This window comes from Anthonomus grandis, chromosome 6 (genome assembly GCF_022605725.1).
Source record: "Anthonomus grandis grandis chromosome 6, icAntGran1.3, whole genome shotgun sequence".
In the NCBI taxonomy this organism is placed as follows: Eukaryota; Metazoa; Arthropoda; class Insecta; order Coleoptera; family Curculionidae; genus Anthonomus; species Anthonomus grandis.
In genome coordinates, this window is record NC_065551.1 from 13,542,081 (window position 1) to 13,557,017 (window position 14,937).

At 33.2% G+C, this 14,937-nt stretch overlaps 1 protein-coding gene across 2 annotated transcripts in view; it reads right to left on the minus strand.

The window, feature by feature from the left end:
- Window positions 1-14,937, minus strand: part of LOC126737128 (uncharacterized) — an 88,260-nt gene that overhangs the window by 46,679 nt on the left and 26,644 nt on the right. For both annotated transcript variants that reach the window (XM_050441877.1, XM_050441876.1), the window contains exons 6-8: window positions 11,729-11,831; window positions 6,704-6,895; window positions 2,434-2,576 (exon numbers count right to left, since the gene is read on the minus strand). In XM_050441877.1, coding sequence (XP_050297834.1) covers window positions 2,434-2,576; window positions 6,704-6,895; window positions 11,729-11,831 — 438 coding nt within the window. The remainder of the gene's footprint in view (window positions 1-2,433; window positions 2,577-6,703; window positions 6,896-11,728; window positions 11,832-14,937) is intronic.

The following is a 14,937-nucleotide window of genomic DNA, read 5'->3' on the forward strand; positions in this document are numbered from 1 at the left end:
TACTATGGCAAGCAGAACTATGGAGAATCTTTATTTATAGCAAAAATGTAATGTCCCACTGTTGGGCGGGCATTTTATATAAACGTGTTTGCCGTCAATACTCCCAATACAATTGGGAACTCCCCACCTCTCTCTAGGTCCACTTTCAGATTGTTCCCATATCGTTTCCGTGGGGAATGGCAAATGAATAGGTTGTAATGCTTTCCAGATCGCTTTACTTACTTCCTTGACTATTATACCAACCGTTGTAAATCCCATCCGATAGGAATGGCCGATTGTTTTATAGTAATCTCCTATAGCAAGATATCTGAAACGAAAAATGACAAGATATAGTTACTTGATTTATTTATCTTTATAGTATTGTGTTTCCTCACTTTTTTATTTCTATTGGTTTTACATTAAATTGCTGCTGTTAACATCTTTGATGACCTACGTGAATCATTAAGGCAAAGTTAGGTTAACCACTAATATCCTTGCACTCTACCTGTAACTTTACTAATACTTTGCAGGTAAACACTGGAGTATTAAATGGAAAAAATCTCAAGGACAACTATAATAAGTTCCAGAAAAACACTCAAACTCAATCAGGTCAAGGATATAAAAAGTACAAAAACTGGCCCTGGGTAGAACTAATGAGGTTTCTGGATAATTTTAAGTTTAAAAGAATAACCGAAACTAATACCACTTGTCAGAGTGAAGAAACGAATCGTGACGATTGTCAATCGTTAATCATAGAAGACTTAAATTCCATACATAGCGAATCGGAAGTTCGTGAAGTTCCGCCGGAAACTAATACCCCTCGCGCCGCAAATAAAAAAAGAAAAGCGAAGAATACTCCCCAGACTCGAGTGATAAGGTACTGGAATACCTAAAAATGGAAAACGGCCAAAAGCAACATAGAACACTGGATGAGGTAGATCATTTCTTTCTTAGCTACGCTCAAAGTTTTAAAAAGTTTCCACCCAGGGCTCAAGCTATGTTAAAATTAGATATAGCAACTTTATTTGCTCGGTATGAGTTGCAAGCTGCCGACGATATTATGCCTAAAATGACGCAGCAGGAAAGACCGCAGTCGCCACTGTCAAATTTGTCTACTTCTAGGAATTCGTCTATCCCGCTTGGAGAAGATTCTAATTATTCTTCATTAACAATTACATCACAACCAGTTGAAAAAGAATTGACTCGCTATTATGAGACCACAGCAAATACATTTTCGGATTCATATGATTACACGATTCACTCACCTACTTACGAAAATTTGTAACAGTTAAAATGCAAACATTATTTTTTAGTAATAAAAATTGTTTCATTTCTTTGTGTAAAACCTGTAAATAAATATTACCCACCTTAAAAATACCGCTAGCCTCTCTTTTGCAGGAATGCCCTTCCTCCAGTTAGTATCTTTTTTTTCTATGTCATGTTTTATTAAACTATATAACTCATTAAAGCTATTTATTGACATACGAAAATAAATAAAAAATCGTTCTTCATCTTTAAGCAATTCAGCAAAAAGAGTATTAAATTCTCCATGATCTTCTCGCTTTCTGTTAATTGGTTGCACCCAGTGTTTTCTTTTTCTCTTATCTGCTTCCAAGCTCAACAAAAGCAGTGCTTCTTCTTCGTCAGAAGATGATGTATCTGAGAACATGATTGTTTCGCGCACAATACTTGGAATAAAACTGGAACTCTGGCATTTGACCGCCGCATGTGTGCCCCAGAACTCCGCTCTCAGTCTGCGCGGGCTCTTAATGTTACCCTTTGTTTCCGGTCGGACAGATAGGAAACGGATAGACAGGAAACGGCCGACTCGCAAAAGCCTAAATAATGTAGTAATGCTAAAAGAATTTTGTGATTTACCAAATCAAAAGCCTTGGAAAAATCTAAAAGAACCAACACGGTGGCTAGGTTATTATCCAGAGCATACAGAATATCGTCAGTTACTTGAGTTAATGTAGTAGTAAAGCTGTTTACTCTTTATGAAAACCAGACTGATATTCTGGTATCAAATTATTAAAATTTAAGTAATTCAGAATTTGTTGTTCCATAACTTTTGAAGGAACAGGAAGAATACTTACAGAATGAAGATTATTAAATTCAGTGACGTTTTTCATTTTTGGCAAAGGAATGACGTTAGCCTGCTTCCATAATTTAGGAAAATATTTTTTTTTCCAGGGAGACATTTATAATGTGGGTAAGCGGATTAATTATCGTGGGACAACAGAGCAAAACAATAGATATATTCAAATAATTATCCACACCAAATGCTTTGCTTTTTATATTTTAGCTTTATATAGTAACTTTTTGTATTATGTTTACTAGACAAAAAAAATATTGGTTTTGATGTCCCCATTGGTTTGTCGGTATACACCCTGTATAAGATAGTAAGTAAATATTGTAAACTGAAAATAAATAAAGAGTATTTCTTGACCTTACCTTGCTGAACAGTGAATATGAAATCTGGCACACTGTTCCACTAATGTCACTGACCCCTGGCAGCACAAAGCCTGTTGGGTTATATCCTTTCTTATACCTCTAGTTCTATCCCATAAGAAGTGAAACCATTCGCCTATATTTACCTGTCAAGAAAATAAAAATTACTCGTACATCTTTTAGTGATGGAAAATTGTCAAAAATGAAAAATCGGAGAATATTCTCGAGAATATGGAGAACACATTTAAAGATGAAATAGGGTAATGAGAATCATGAACTTAGAGAAATATTTATGAAAAGAAACAATAGTGTTCTTCATATATAGAAAATACAAAAACAATAGAAAAACATTCAATTTCTTTGATTAACAACATAAAATTGTATTTTCTTCTCAACAGGAAATGTAATGGATGCAGCGATCTAATCTGATTCAGATTCAAAATTGAATTCTATTATTAGTTGTTCACGTTGGTTCAATATCTTAATAAATAAGAATATTGGTTCTTCTGGATGGATTCATGAGTATTCTTTACTAATTGATAATTTTTACAAAATATCCAAGGTTGAAATATTAGTATTACAATATATATAATGCACTCACGATGAAAGGAACAAATTCGTTTAAAATTCAGGAGTTTTTTTGAACCCATCGATTGGTATTGTCACTTGCGCAATTTTTTAAATAAAAAATTTCTATACAGGCCATTTACATTCCTATGATATATTCTGAACACTTTCTGTTATAGCAAACCATATGCCTAGTCAATGGTTTGTCAAATATGACGTAAGACTAACGAAATATATGAAATTAAAACATAAACATTTATCATTTTATAGATTTTTTGCAAGTAATGCTTCATTTATTGTCCATTTGATTCAATGCGTCCTATGCAATGAAAATTTTGGTTACAGGGTGTCTCAAGTAGAAACTATCCCGCCAACAATTTTCAAACTCTGAATTTATAATTTTTGGTGATTTTAATATTCCGGATGCTCTTTGGAAAATCGATGAGTTTGGAACTGTTGTTAGATGCTCACCTAACTCAAGTGGATTAATACTTGGGGAGGTTTATTCTTACCTTAACTTTTTTTAAAGGAATTTTGTGCCAAATGATAAAAATATTTTTCTTGATCTTACTTTTACAAATAGGAATGATCTAGTGGTGAGTGAAGCTGTTGCCTGTGTTTTTAATAAATCTGTCTATCATAAGCCTTATCATTTTGAATTAAATTTTAACAATGGTAAAGAAAAAACTTAAAATCTTGTACAGTTCTTTTATGACCTTAGAAATGCAAATTATTTGGGTGTTAATAGTTAATTTGTGTGGAGTTAATTGGGACCTTGTTTTGAATGAATGTAATTAATATTGATGATGTGGTTTGAGAGTTCTATAATATATTGAATATGGCTATAGCTTTGTTTATGCCTCTTAAGATATTTAAAACCTTGTCTTTTCCCAGTTGGTTTTCAGGGGAGTTAAAGTACTTGGTCTAACAAAAGAAAATTTCACATAAGAAATATCAGTTTAGTCATACTGTTGCAGACTACGAAGTCTTTTCAGATCTTAGAGCTAGGTGCAAAACTCTGTTACCAGAATTTTATTTCAAATTTGGACCAATTACTTTATACAAACCCCAAAAGTTTTTGGTATAAGTTTAATAACAGGAGAGCAACAAATAGGCTTCCTGATTTGATGACCTAAAATAATGGCGAGTTTGCAGGTTGTGAACAAACCGCAGAGGAGTTTGCCCAATTTTTTTCTACTGTCTATAATGGAGATAATAATGTCTTACCTGCTCGGCAGGCTGGTGTAAACATGACCATTCCAAACCTAAATTATCTGTTGGATTAATTTTTGATAAGATCTTTCGATTACCCCTTAAACTTAGTGCTGGCCCTGATAGTATACCCAATTATTTTTTGAGAAAATGTGTATGTGCCCTCTCTTATCCCCTCTTTATTTTATTCAGTAAGTCATTAGAATTTTTTTCATCCTACAACAATTTTTCCATCCCAGTAGAAACTCAGTTTTATTACGCCTATATTTAGATGTGGTGCTGCTAATGAAATGATCAAGTTCAGGAGTGTGTGCGTACAGTCTGCCATTCCAAAACTTCTGGACAGTCTTATTTATGACCAAATTAATTTTTATTGCAAAGAACTGTTAGTGAACAGCGGCTTCAGTCGTGGCAAGTCCGCTATTACAAACTTGTTGTTGTATCAGGGTGCTCTGTTGAATGCATTGGAGAGGGGTGAACAAGTGGATGTAATATATACAGACTTTTCCAAGGCATTTGACAGTGTCAACCAAAGCTTATTACTTGAAAAATTGAGATTTTGGCTTTTCAGATTGGTTAGTGGACTGGTTTGCAAGTTTTCTTTCTGACAGATTTCAGCAGGTACAAATTGCTAGGTCATACCTTATCAGTGTGACCTCTGGGGTTTCACAAGGTGGTCATTGATCTCCTCTGTTGTTCAATATTTTCATTAATATTTTGGTTTGCTTTGAAAATAATAATTTTTTGTTGTTTGCCGACGATTTAAAGTTTTATAGGGTGATCATTTGAGACCAAGACATGGTTCTCTTGCAAGATGATCTAAATACATTGTGTGAATGGTGTGTTGGTAATAATTTGGCTTTGGATGTGGGTAAATGCAGTTACATTAGTTTCTACAAAAGAAACAAACAGGTAATTTCCACCTATACTATTGATAATGTTAATCTTAGGTACACTGAAGTAGTAAAGGATCTTGGTATCTTTTTTGATGAACAATTGAATTTTAATACCCATGTGAATACTATTATAATTAAAGCATCTAAAGTCCTCGGTTTTATCATGCGCAATTGTACTTTTGAATGGCCTTGTGATGTGTCCCGAACTACTTAATAAAATTTCCACACTCATCATCGTACCAACTATGCTATGCATTCGCCTGTCGAAAGAACCTTGAGGCTAGTAAACTCTACTGGAATTGAAGTTTTGGGAATTCCCTTATTGCATTTTAGGAGTCTTATTAAGAAATTGTAGGATTTTGTTTTTTTAATTAGCTTTGCTCCATGATTAATAATTTGAGGTACATTTGACTATTGTCATTGATAATAATATATTTTGTTTTTTCTTAGCTAATTTTGCATTGTCAATTGTTCAGATCTTAAGAGATTATTATTACTACTTATAAAACAGTTTAATTATCCTGGTTATTAAGATTAATTCTGGTAATTATTGTTAATTAATAATTAGTGGTTAGGTAGTCTAGCTTTTATTTATTTTTCAAAATATTTATATTTTTTGCAATGGGGTTGATCCCGTGTATTGATTAAATAAAATGATTAAATAAAATAAATAACCATCCTATTAAATATGTCTCTTCTATAAAAGACCTGGTTTTCACTTTTTATGAGAGGTTGGCTTTTGTGGAACACATTAACAATGTCACCATGAGGGCATCCAAATTGCTAAGTTTTGTTATTAAAAATTGTAATAATTATTTAGTTGAGGCAACCAAACTCGTTTATTGTTCCCTGGGCAGGTCAATCTTCAATCTATCACCAAATTTATATTAACAATCTTGAAAGGATTTAACATAATTTGTTAAGACCATGACTCCAGTTTTATTGAAATCATTTGGCTTTGATGCCACTTGCCACTTAAAGGGTGCTCTGTCGTGCATTGTTCATCTTCAAACTTGTACATGATATTGACTGTCCCTTTCTTTTAAGTTCTATTTTCATAGAACATTCTATGGAACTCATAGCGATCGTTATATTTTCGAGTTTTCTAAATAAGCATCCTGATATTGACATTAATAATTTCACTATGAATCAGGTAAAAAGAACTCTGGCTTTGTGATAACTTGTTGACTTAATAATTGTGTTGTTATATTATGTTTTTATATATTTATACTGTGTTGATAATCTTGTAAGTTTGTAATGTTTAATGGGGTTTTCCCGTATATTCAATATCAAAATAAATAAAGTTGTGGGATTTTGTGTTTGATGCTCAGTCATGGAATGGTCTAGCAATTTTAAAATATGAGCTAACAAATTTTACGTTTTATAGCAAATTTTACTTTACTTCAATTCGTGCATAAATTTTCTAAATATTTGAATGCGTTATACCTACGTTAATTTTTATGTCTTCCTCCAAATATTTCAACAAAACAATTATAACTAAAACTATAAATAACCTACTGGCTCGCAGGATTTAAAAGTATTCTCTTGAGAATATTCTCGTCTTACATCACTAATTTCTCTGAAAGAAAAAAACTTACCTCTGGATCATTATCAGCTAAATCCATTATGTTATACATAAGGTAGGTCATAGTAAGTTGCAAGACATTAACAGGTCTTAATTCGTGGGGTAAGGGTGATTCTTGGTCTGCAGAGCTTCTGCTGTACTGTTTGACTGCTTTAGCTGGATCGATAACATGTTTGCTTGATGGATCTTGTTCATATATTGATACCTGAATTTTTATAAAATAACAACAATTATAGAAGTGATTTTAGAATCCTGGAGATCTTATAACCTCCACCAGTACATAAAATGTTTTTGTTTCAAATAAGGTTTTCTTATAATTTGGGGCAGGACTAGTAGGGTCTAGAGCACACAGATTCATACCAATTTTCCCAGCTCAACTATACGCGATAGAGATGTGGAAATAAGGCGCTTCTACGGGGGCCAATGAAAAGGTTCTCCAGGAGCTCCTTAAAAAGGTCAACTTTATTATGTATGATGTAGCGGCTTTAAAATCAGCTCAGTCGGGATTTACGGACTCGCTAAACTTTTTTAGTGGGAAAATAGACGATTTCAAAGTCCAAATGGAGAAAGTAGATATTCTATCTAAGACTGTGGGGCACATGCAGCACGAATTGATCGAAGTGCGTAAGGAGTGTGTCTTTGACGTCCCAAATTGAATTAATGCAGCAAAAAGTCGTAAATTATAATGTTGAATTATGTTGCATCCCTGAGAAAAAATAGAAAAACGTCCTCACTCTCGTAAAGGAGTTAGGTTCTTTCATTGGGAGTAACATTCAAGATGACAATATCGTGTCATGTCATAGGGTTGCCAGATCTGCTAAGAGTACAAATACTTCAATTCAACCCAAAAACATAGTGGTCAAATTCTCATCCGTAGCTAAAAGAAACGAATTTAATAATGCCGCTAAATTGAAAAGAAATCATGGGTTAAAGGCAACAGACTTAGGATTTAAGCATGACCCAAAAATATTTGTTAACAAACACCTTTCACCCTACTATAAGCACCTTCACAAGAAAGCTAGGAAATTTTGTAAAAATTCGAACTTCAAATTTTGCTGGGTCAAACAAATGAAAGTTTTCATAAATACGACTGTATCTCAATAACCGAGTCTTGGTTAAATCTCAACCTTCTGGACTCGGAGCTGTTTCCTAACAACTATAACGTTTTTAGACTTGATAGGAACGCTAACATTAGTGGCAAAAGTGATGGTAGCGGTGTCTTATTGGCGAAGATGGTGTCTTATAGCGACGTATACCGCACGGAACTTGTCTCTAAGTGATGTAATTCTAACACAATAATCGAAGACATATGGGTGAGTGTTACTTTAGAGGGGGGCAGAAAATTATTTTTATGCACTGTTTATATTCCACCTCATGCGGCAATAAATAACTTTCTAAACTTTTTATCTAAACTAGAAAATATTATAAGCACTAATATTAATAGTTATTTTTTAATAATGGGTGGCTTTAATCTACCTAATTTAATATGGTCACAAAAACCGAATGTTAAGGATTTATTGCCTATCAACGCCACTGATCCTTACAGCAAAGCATTTTCTGATGATTTTTACTTTAATAATCTAAAGCAATTTAATCACGTCTTTAATGCTCGTGATAAAATTCTGGATCTTATTATGTCTAATTCTATAAAAGTTATAAAGTAAATAAAAGTATGGATCCATTTGTGCCTGAAGATAGCCATCACATGTCTTTGGAAATAAATGTTAATTTAATATCCGAGAAAAACATTGTTAGTGATTCATATACCAAGTTAAAATTGAATAATGCCAATTACGACACTATCAATGAAATTATTATTTCTACTCATTGGGACAAATTATTGTCATCTAAAGATGTAAATATTAACATTGCATGTTTTTATACAGTTTTAGATAACATTATTAACCACATCCCTAGAATAGAAACATCAATAAGGGACAATACCCTCTATGGTTTTCTAAACACACAATCAATATGATTAAAAATAAATTAAAGGCACATAAAATGCGGAAACTGTACCGAAGACAATCTGATTACGACAACTTTTCAAATTTACGCAAAACAGTAAAGATTAATATACGCAATGATTACAAAGATTATATTTACAAAACAGAAATAAACATTTTCAAAGACGTTAAATATTTCAGGTCATTTTTTCACAACAAAAAAACCCTAAAAGGTTACCAATAAAAATTAAATATAATGATCAGGAAGCTTCGAATTGTGTTGACATTAGTGAACTCTTTTCTAAGTATTTTAGTGGAGTATTTGAACCTTCTGATACACCAACTTTAATTGCGCCTAGTCAATGTCAAAAATGTTTTGTAGTTAACAATATTGATATAAAAGACATTAAATCCACACTTATACCTATGGATCCTAAAAAGGGACCTGGCCCAGTTTGAAGTCCTGTCTTAGCTTGTGCGAGCCTTTGCATATTTTGTATAATCAATGTTTATCCAGCAGCATTTTTCCCAACATTTGGAAAACAGCTCAAATTGTCCCAATATTTAAATCTATAGAAAAAACTGATGTACGGAATTACAGGCCTATTTCCCTACTTAGCCACTTTGGTAAACTTTTTGAATCTTTGCTGTTAAAACAATTATTATTTAAGGTCAAAGAAGCTATTGATGTTAACCAACACGACTTTTTCCAAAAAAAATCGGTAATAACCAACTTAATACCATTTATTCAGAGTATAAACGAAAGTATGGATAGGGGTCTGGAAACTCGTGCCGTGTACACCGACCTTTCCAAGGCTTTTGATAAGGTACATCATCCTACACTTTTCGTGAAGTTGGAGAATTTCGGTGTGCACGGGGCCTTACTCAAACTCATTAAAAGTTATCTAACGAATCGCTCTTAGTACGTTGTCATAAATAGAGTAAAGTCTTCTTGTATAACCGTAACTTCAGGAGTACCACAAGGTTCTCATTTGGGACCGAGTTTGTTCTCAATCTTTTTAAACGACATTGGTCAATGTTTCTCTATCTGTACATGTCTTGCATATGCAGATGACCTAAAAATCTTTACAACAATTAAGAAGGTATCAGATTTTCGTGCCCTGCAATCTGATCTTGCAAATTTTGAAAGGTACTGTATGTTAAGGTTTACGTTAAATAAAACACCTGAATTGTTTTTTGACAGACAGCAAAAACGTCACGTTGTTGTCAACGACGAACTAACGCCGTCAAATAAGCCCTCCACTTTCTTTACACATTAAGTGCATTTCTAAAATAAAGAAGTGGTTCACGATGGACTTGTTTGTTTAATTCAACTATAAAATAAAATACAGTCCACAAACAACCCTTGCTGTTCCCAGCAGCAGAGACACTACACAATTTGGTGATCCAGCAGCGGAGCAGCAACAAAACACTGTACCTTAAATGAATTATTTAATAATCTAGAAAAATGTAATTCTTTACTTTTTAGCAGAAAACCATGTCAGACACAAAACAAATGTGATGTCTATCTCGGGGGCACTATCTTGAAGTATGTAGAGTTTATTAAGGATTTAGGTGTGACGTTGGATTCCAGACTGCTCTTCGACGTTCATATAAAAAACATTGTTCAGAAAGCTCTAAAAATCTCGGTTTTATATCTCGAATTACAAAGGGTTTTAGTAATCAAACATCATTAATATTATTATATAATGCATTCATTAAACCTACTCGCGTAATACTAAGTGTCGCATATTCTATATGCGACAGTAGCTTGGAATCCGATGTATCACAAATATATTGACCAAATTGAAAGAGCATTGTAAATTTTCGCTTTAACAGACAAAGATATTTTTTACTTACTATGATAACTTAAAGTTTTATGGTATGAAGCCCTTGGAGAGTCGTAGAAACAATTTTGATTTAATATTGATTTATAAAATTATTAATAATTTAATAGACTGCCCTTTCTGTCTGGAAAATTTACATATCAACGTTAATCCTTATATTTTGCGTAATAGATCGACCTTTAGCATCTCAAGATATTCTTCAAACTATTTGTCTAACTCTACATTGTTCAGATGCGCCCGTAGTTTTAATAATTATCATGAAACTAATTTGAATAATGATATATTTTTCTCCAGTATGGCTTCATTTAAGCGATACGTAGGAGAGCCTTGTACTTAAATAAATAAATATCCGGAAGAGGACACAGGGGAATACGGATTAAGATATTCTCGGATAGCCAATCGGTTCTTAGGGCCCTGAGCGGCTGCACATACAGGTCCAGACTACATCTGGAACGCCACAACAGGCTCTCGACTGGTGATCGGAATCGGATCACTCTGGTCTGGATACCAGAGCATGAGTACCAATGCATGAGGGGCACGCCGGAAATTAAATGGCAGAGATCTTCGCAAAAAAAAAGAGAGGAACTTTATTAGACCTATCCCATATTTTAGGTTCAACAAGGATTTCCTTAAAGAAGATAATGCGAAGTGGACATCGTCCAGGATAATGCGACATTAGAATGACATTAATTGGATGGTTCACTCTAAAAGGTTCCTGAGCTTCGACGCTGGGAGGGCGAATCTAGCTCCAAGACTGGACAGGAAAAATCTATGGTCGCTGATAAGGGCGCTCACAAGTCACACCTGAAACGCCCATCTATACGGAATGGATTAATCCGATACAGACAGCAGAGTTGATGGAACACTTGATTACCAATTGTGAAGCACTGGGCCACAGCAGATACCGGATTGGGGACACATATACGCTGAGTGAAGAGGATCTGCTGACGCTCCCAGTGATGGAAGGAGCTTATCCTGTTCGCGAACATATTGAATAGATAGAGACAGAGGAAGCACAATAGCTAAACAATGGGCCAGTTGCACTTGCAGTTCTCATTGCACTACATTACATAATCTTTATAGATCTGTATCTCATTTATTAAAATTATTAAAACCTTCAATGTTTAAAAAAAAGTTATCACAAAAAAATAGTTTGAGAAAGTCCTCCTTTTTGCAATTTGTACATAGAATTTTTTGAACTAAACAACTAAAATAAATGCCGTTATTATTTTGATTTGTTCTTACTTGGTGCTGGATCTCCCTCAGTAATCTCTCCTTTTCTGGGCACATATCAGTGCATGTTCCAACAGTAGGGCTTGATTTTAACTTGGGTTTCTTGAAATTTATCCTATAAATTAAAATATTTAGCTATTAATCATCGTTAAAAATTCAAAATTAAAAGTGCGTTATTATAATATTTAAAATTAACGTTTAACGTTATTGTAATAATTTAAAAAAAACTGTGTAAAAAATATGTGTCATTAAATCTAACCATGACTTTTGCGTGACTTGATAAATGTTTTTGTTGGTTATAAAATAACATATTTACAATCAATATATATATTAAACCAGAGAAACAAAAATTATATGCACGCCAATGCCTCATAAAGAAAACGCCGCGTGCTAAACGTTTTTCGTTTTTATGCTTGTCCAAGTAACTTAAACTACTACTTAACCTAAACTATACAAGTTTTCCTTAATCACTAAAATGAGTTCCATGATAGAAAAGATTAGGTTGGCCTGTGAAAAGCTAAACAGTAGTTTAAACGTGTTAGTGAACCTACGCAAACTGTTGAAAATTCATCAGATGTATCAGGGAAAGTTGAAGTTGTAGCAGGTATGTCCAGTTTAGTAGCAAAGAAAATATATTTATTTTAAAACAAAAATAAAAGGCCTTATAAATTATTGCATACATAGATATTATTATGATACAAAAATTTAATGTTTTTTTAACATAGGTACTAACAAATAACGACAAATAAATACGTTGACTGTAATGAGAAATTATTGGATTATGTGGAAGATAGTGACGACTCAGTAAAAGATCCTAATTTTGAATCTCCAAATCATACGTCAGATGAAAGCACTTATACCAAGAGGTTACAGAAATTATGATTTATTGTTTAATATTTAGGTATTTAAAAATATTTATTTATCTTTTTTTTTTAGAAGATGGACCTTCCGAGTTATCCAGAAAACAATTAACTAGATGGAAAAAGAGTCTACCAGATGGAAAAAAATATGTAAAAAAAAGTAAATGCAAGAGTTTAGATTATAAAATAAATAAAAAATTGCGGCCAGCTAAACAACCGCAGCCAGTAAATTGTCATGGAAAATGTCGGTATAAATGCCATTAAAAGTTTTCCGACGAAGAGAGAAAAATTATTTGCGAGCTTTATTGGAAACTTACAGATTTTACAAGACAAAAAGATTTTCTGCTCAGTAAGTATATCTCCAGAGAGACGGAGACCAAGAAATGGTAATAAACTTTCCCGTGCAAATTCTAAACAGTATTATTTTGAGAAAAAATAAATAAAATGAGAATATGTCAAAACCTGCTGGAACCTATATTGGCGAAGATAGAGGAAAATCAGAGCCAGGAAATAAAACATCTGCTAACTTTGTGGCCGATATAAAAACTGATAATCCGACTGAAAACCGATATCCAAAATATACGCGCTTTATAAGGAAAAATGAGATTCTCAACGAAAAGAAGCTGCTTCTTTTATAACTTATAAAAGAATTGTTGGGAATAACTATAATAAATCCTTCTTTAAACCCAAAACATATTTGTGTCAATTGTGTGAGAAGTATAAACACACCAAAGCAGACGAGCAGCAGATTGACGAGAAATATAAAAATCACATGAAAAGAAAGGATTGTTATGCGGAAAAAAAGAGATAAAGACAGAGCAATCCGAGAGGAAATTTTTTTATCGGTAACGTTTGATTTGCAGTCTGTTTTGTAGATACCATGTGCGGATGTACCAATACCAAGTCCAATGTATTATGCGAGGAAAATTTGCGTATAAAGCTCCCCCCAACAATGCTTTCTGTTTTTGTTGGAGTTAACTTGGGTAACAAGGGGAAGTTCGGAGATCGGAACTTCTTTGTTTCAATATTCGTCAAATTTACCCCCAAATGTAAAAGAAGTGTCACTCTGATCTAATACTTGTGGGGGACAAAATCGAAATCAGCAAGTGGCAGCTCTTTTGCTATATTTGGTAAATATTTCATCTCATCTTGAAACACTTGATCACAAATGTTTGGAAAGTAGGCATTGCTATATGGAAGCCGATTTAATGTACAGTGCAATTGAGCGTGCGAAAAAATACATTCCAATATATACCATGAAAAAAAAAAGAGGCATTTATTTCCAACAGGTTTGTTACCCAATTACAGGAAAGAATAAAAAGAAAAAAAAATTTACCAAAATAAGTATAAAAATGAAAAATCAAAATGCTTAACATTCTATGCACTTAAACAGACTATCTATATACATACTAGAAAGACTCTGCATCACCTATTTACTTAATACCTTCTATAATGGACATTAAACTGTCACCAAAAATATCGAACCGTTCATGTAAATTATTATTAATACAATTCTGACACATTATATTAATAGGGGATTTAAAAAAAATATTAGTCCTAGCGGGATTTACATAAAATAATCTAAAATGCCTAGAGTTTATTCTTGGTACCCAAAAATTTAATCCAGCCAAAAGGGTGGGACAGTCAATCTTGTTATGAATAAGGTTATATAAGAATTTTATGGAAAGAATTTCTCTTCTTTTTGCTAAGGGTATAATATTAAATTTATTTAAGTATAATTGACTATCCAAACCTCTGGCTGAAAAGACACCTTCCTCTCTAAACCAGAGATACTTCATAAACTTACGCTGAATGCGCTCAATATCATGTATCAGGTAGCTATAAAGTGGGTACCAAATTAGAGATCCGTATTCTATTTTTGAGCGTATGTAAGTGAAAAAAAGTAGTTTTAAAGTATAAATATTTTCAAAGTGCCGACAGTTTCGATAAACAAAACCCAACAATTTGGCAGAGTCAGAAACTATTTTTGCTATATGCTTAGCGAAACTTAATTTTGCATCATAAGTCATTCCCAGATCAATCGCCTCATCCACTCTGGTCAACACAACATTATTTGCTCTATAGTCAAAATTGAATGGCAACAGTTTTCTAGAAAATGAGAGAATAGAGCATTTATTAACATTTAAATATAGTCTATTGACATTGCACCAATTCTCTACTTTGTTACTTTGTTTCAAAGTCAATCCTCACGATTGATCAAGAAGTAAAAAGTTAAAATTAGCCGTACTGAAGATTCTATCAGGACTATGGTATTAGCTTGCTTTGAAATTCTCCCAACGTTATTAATGCAATACACCGTATCAACCGTACTGTGATAATTGGTACATACATAGTCAATAT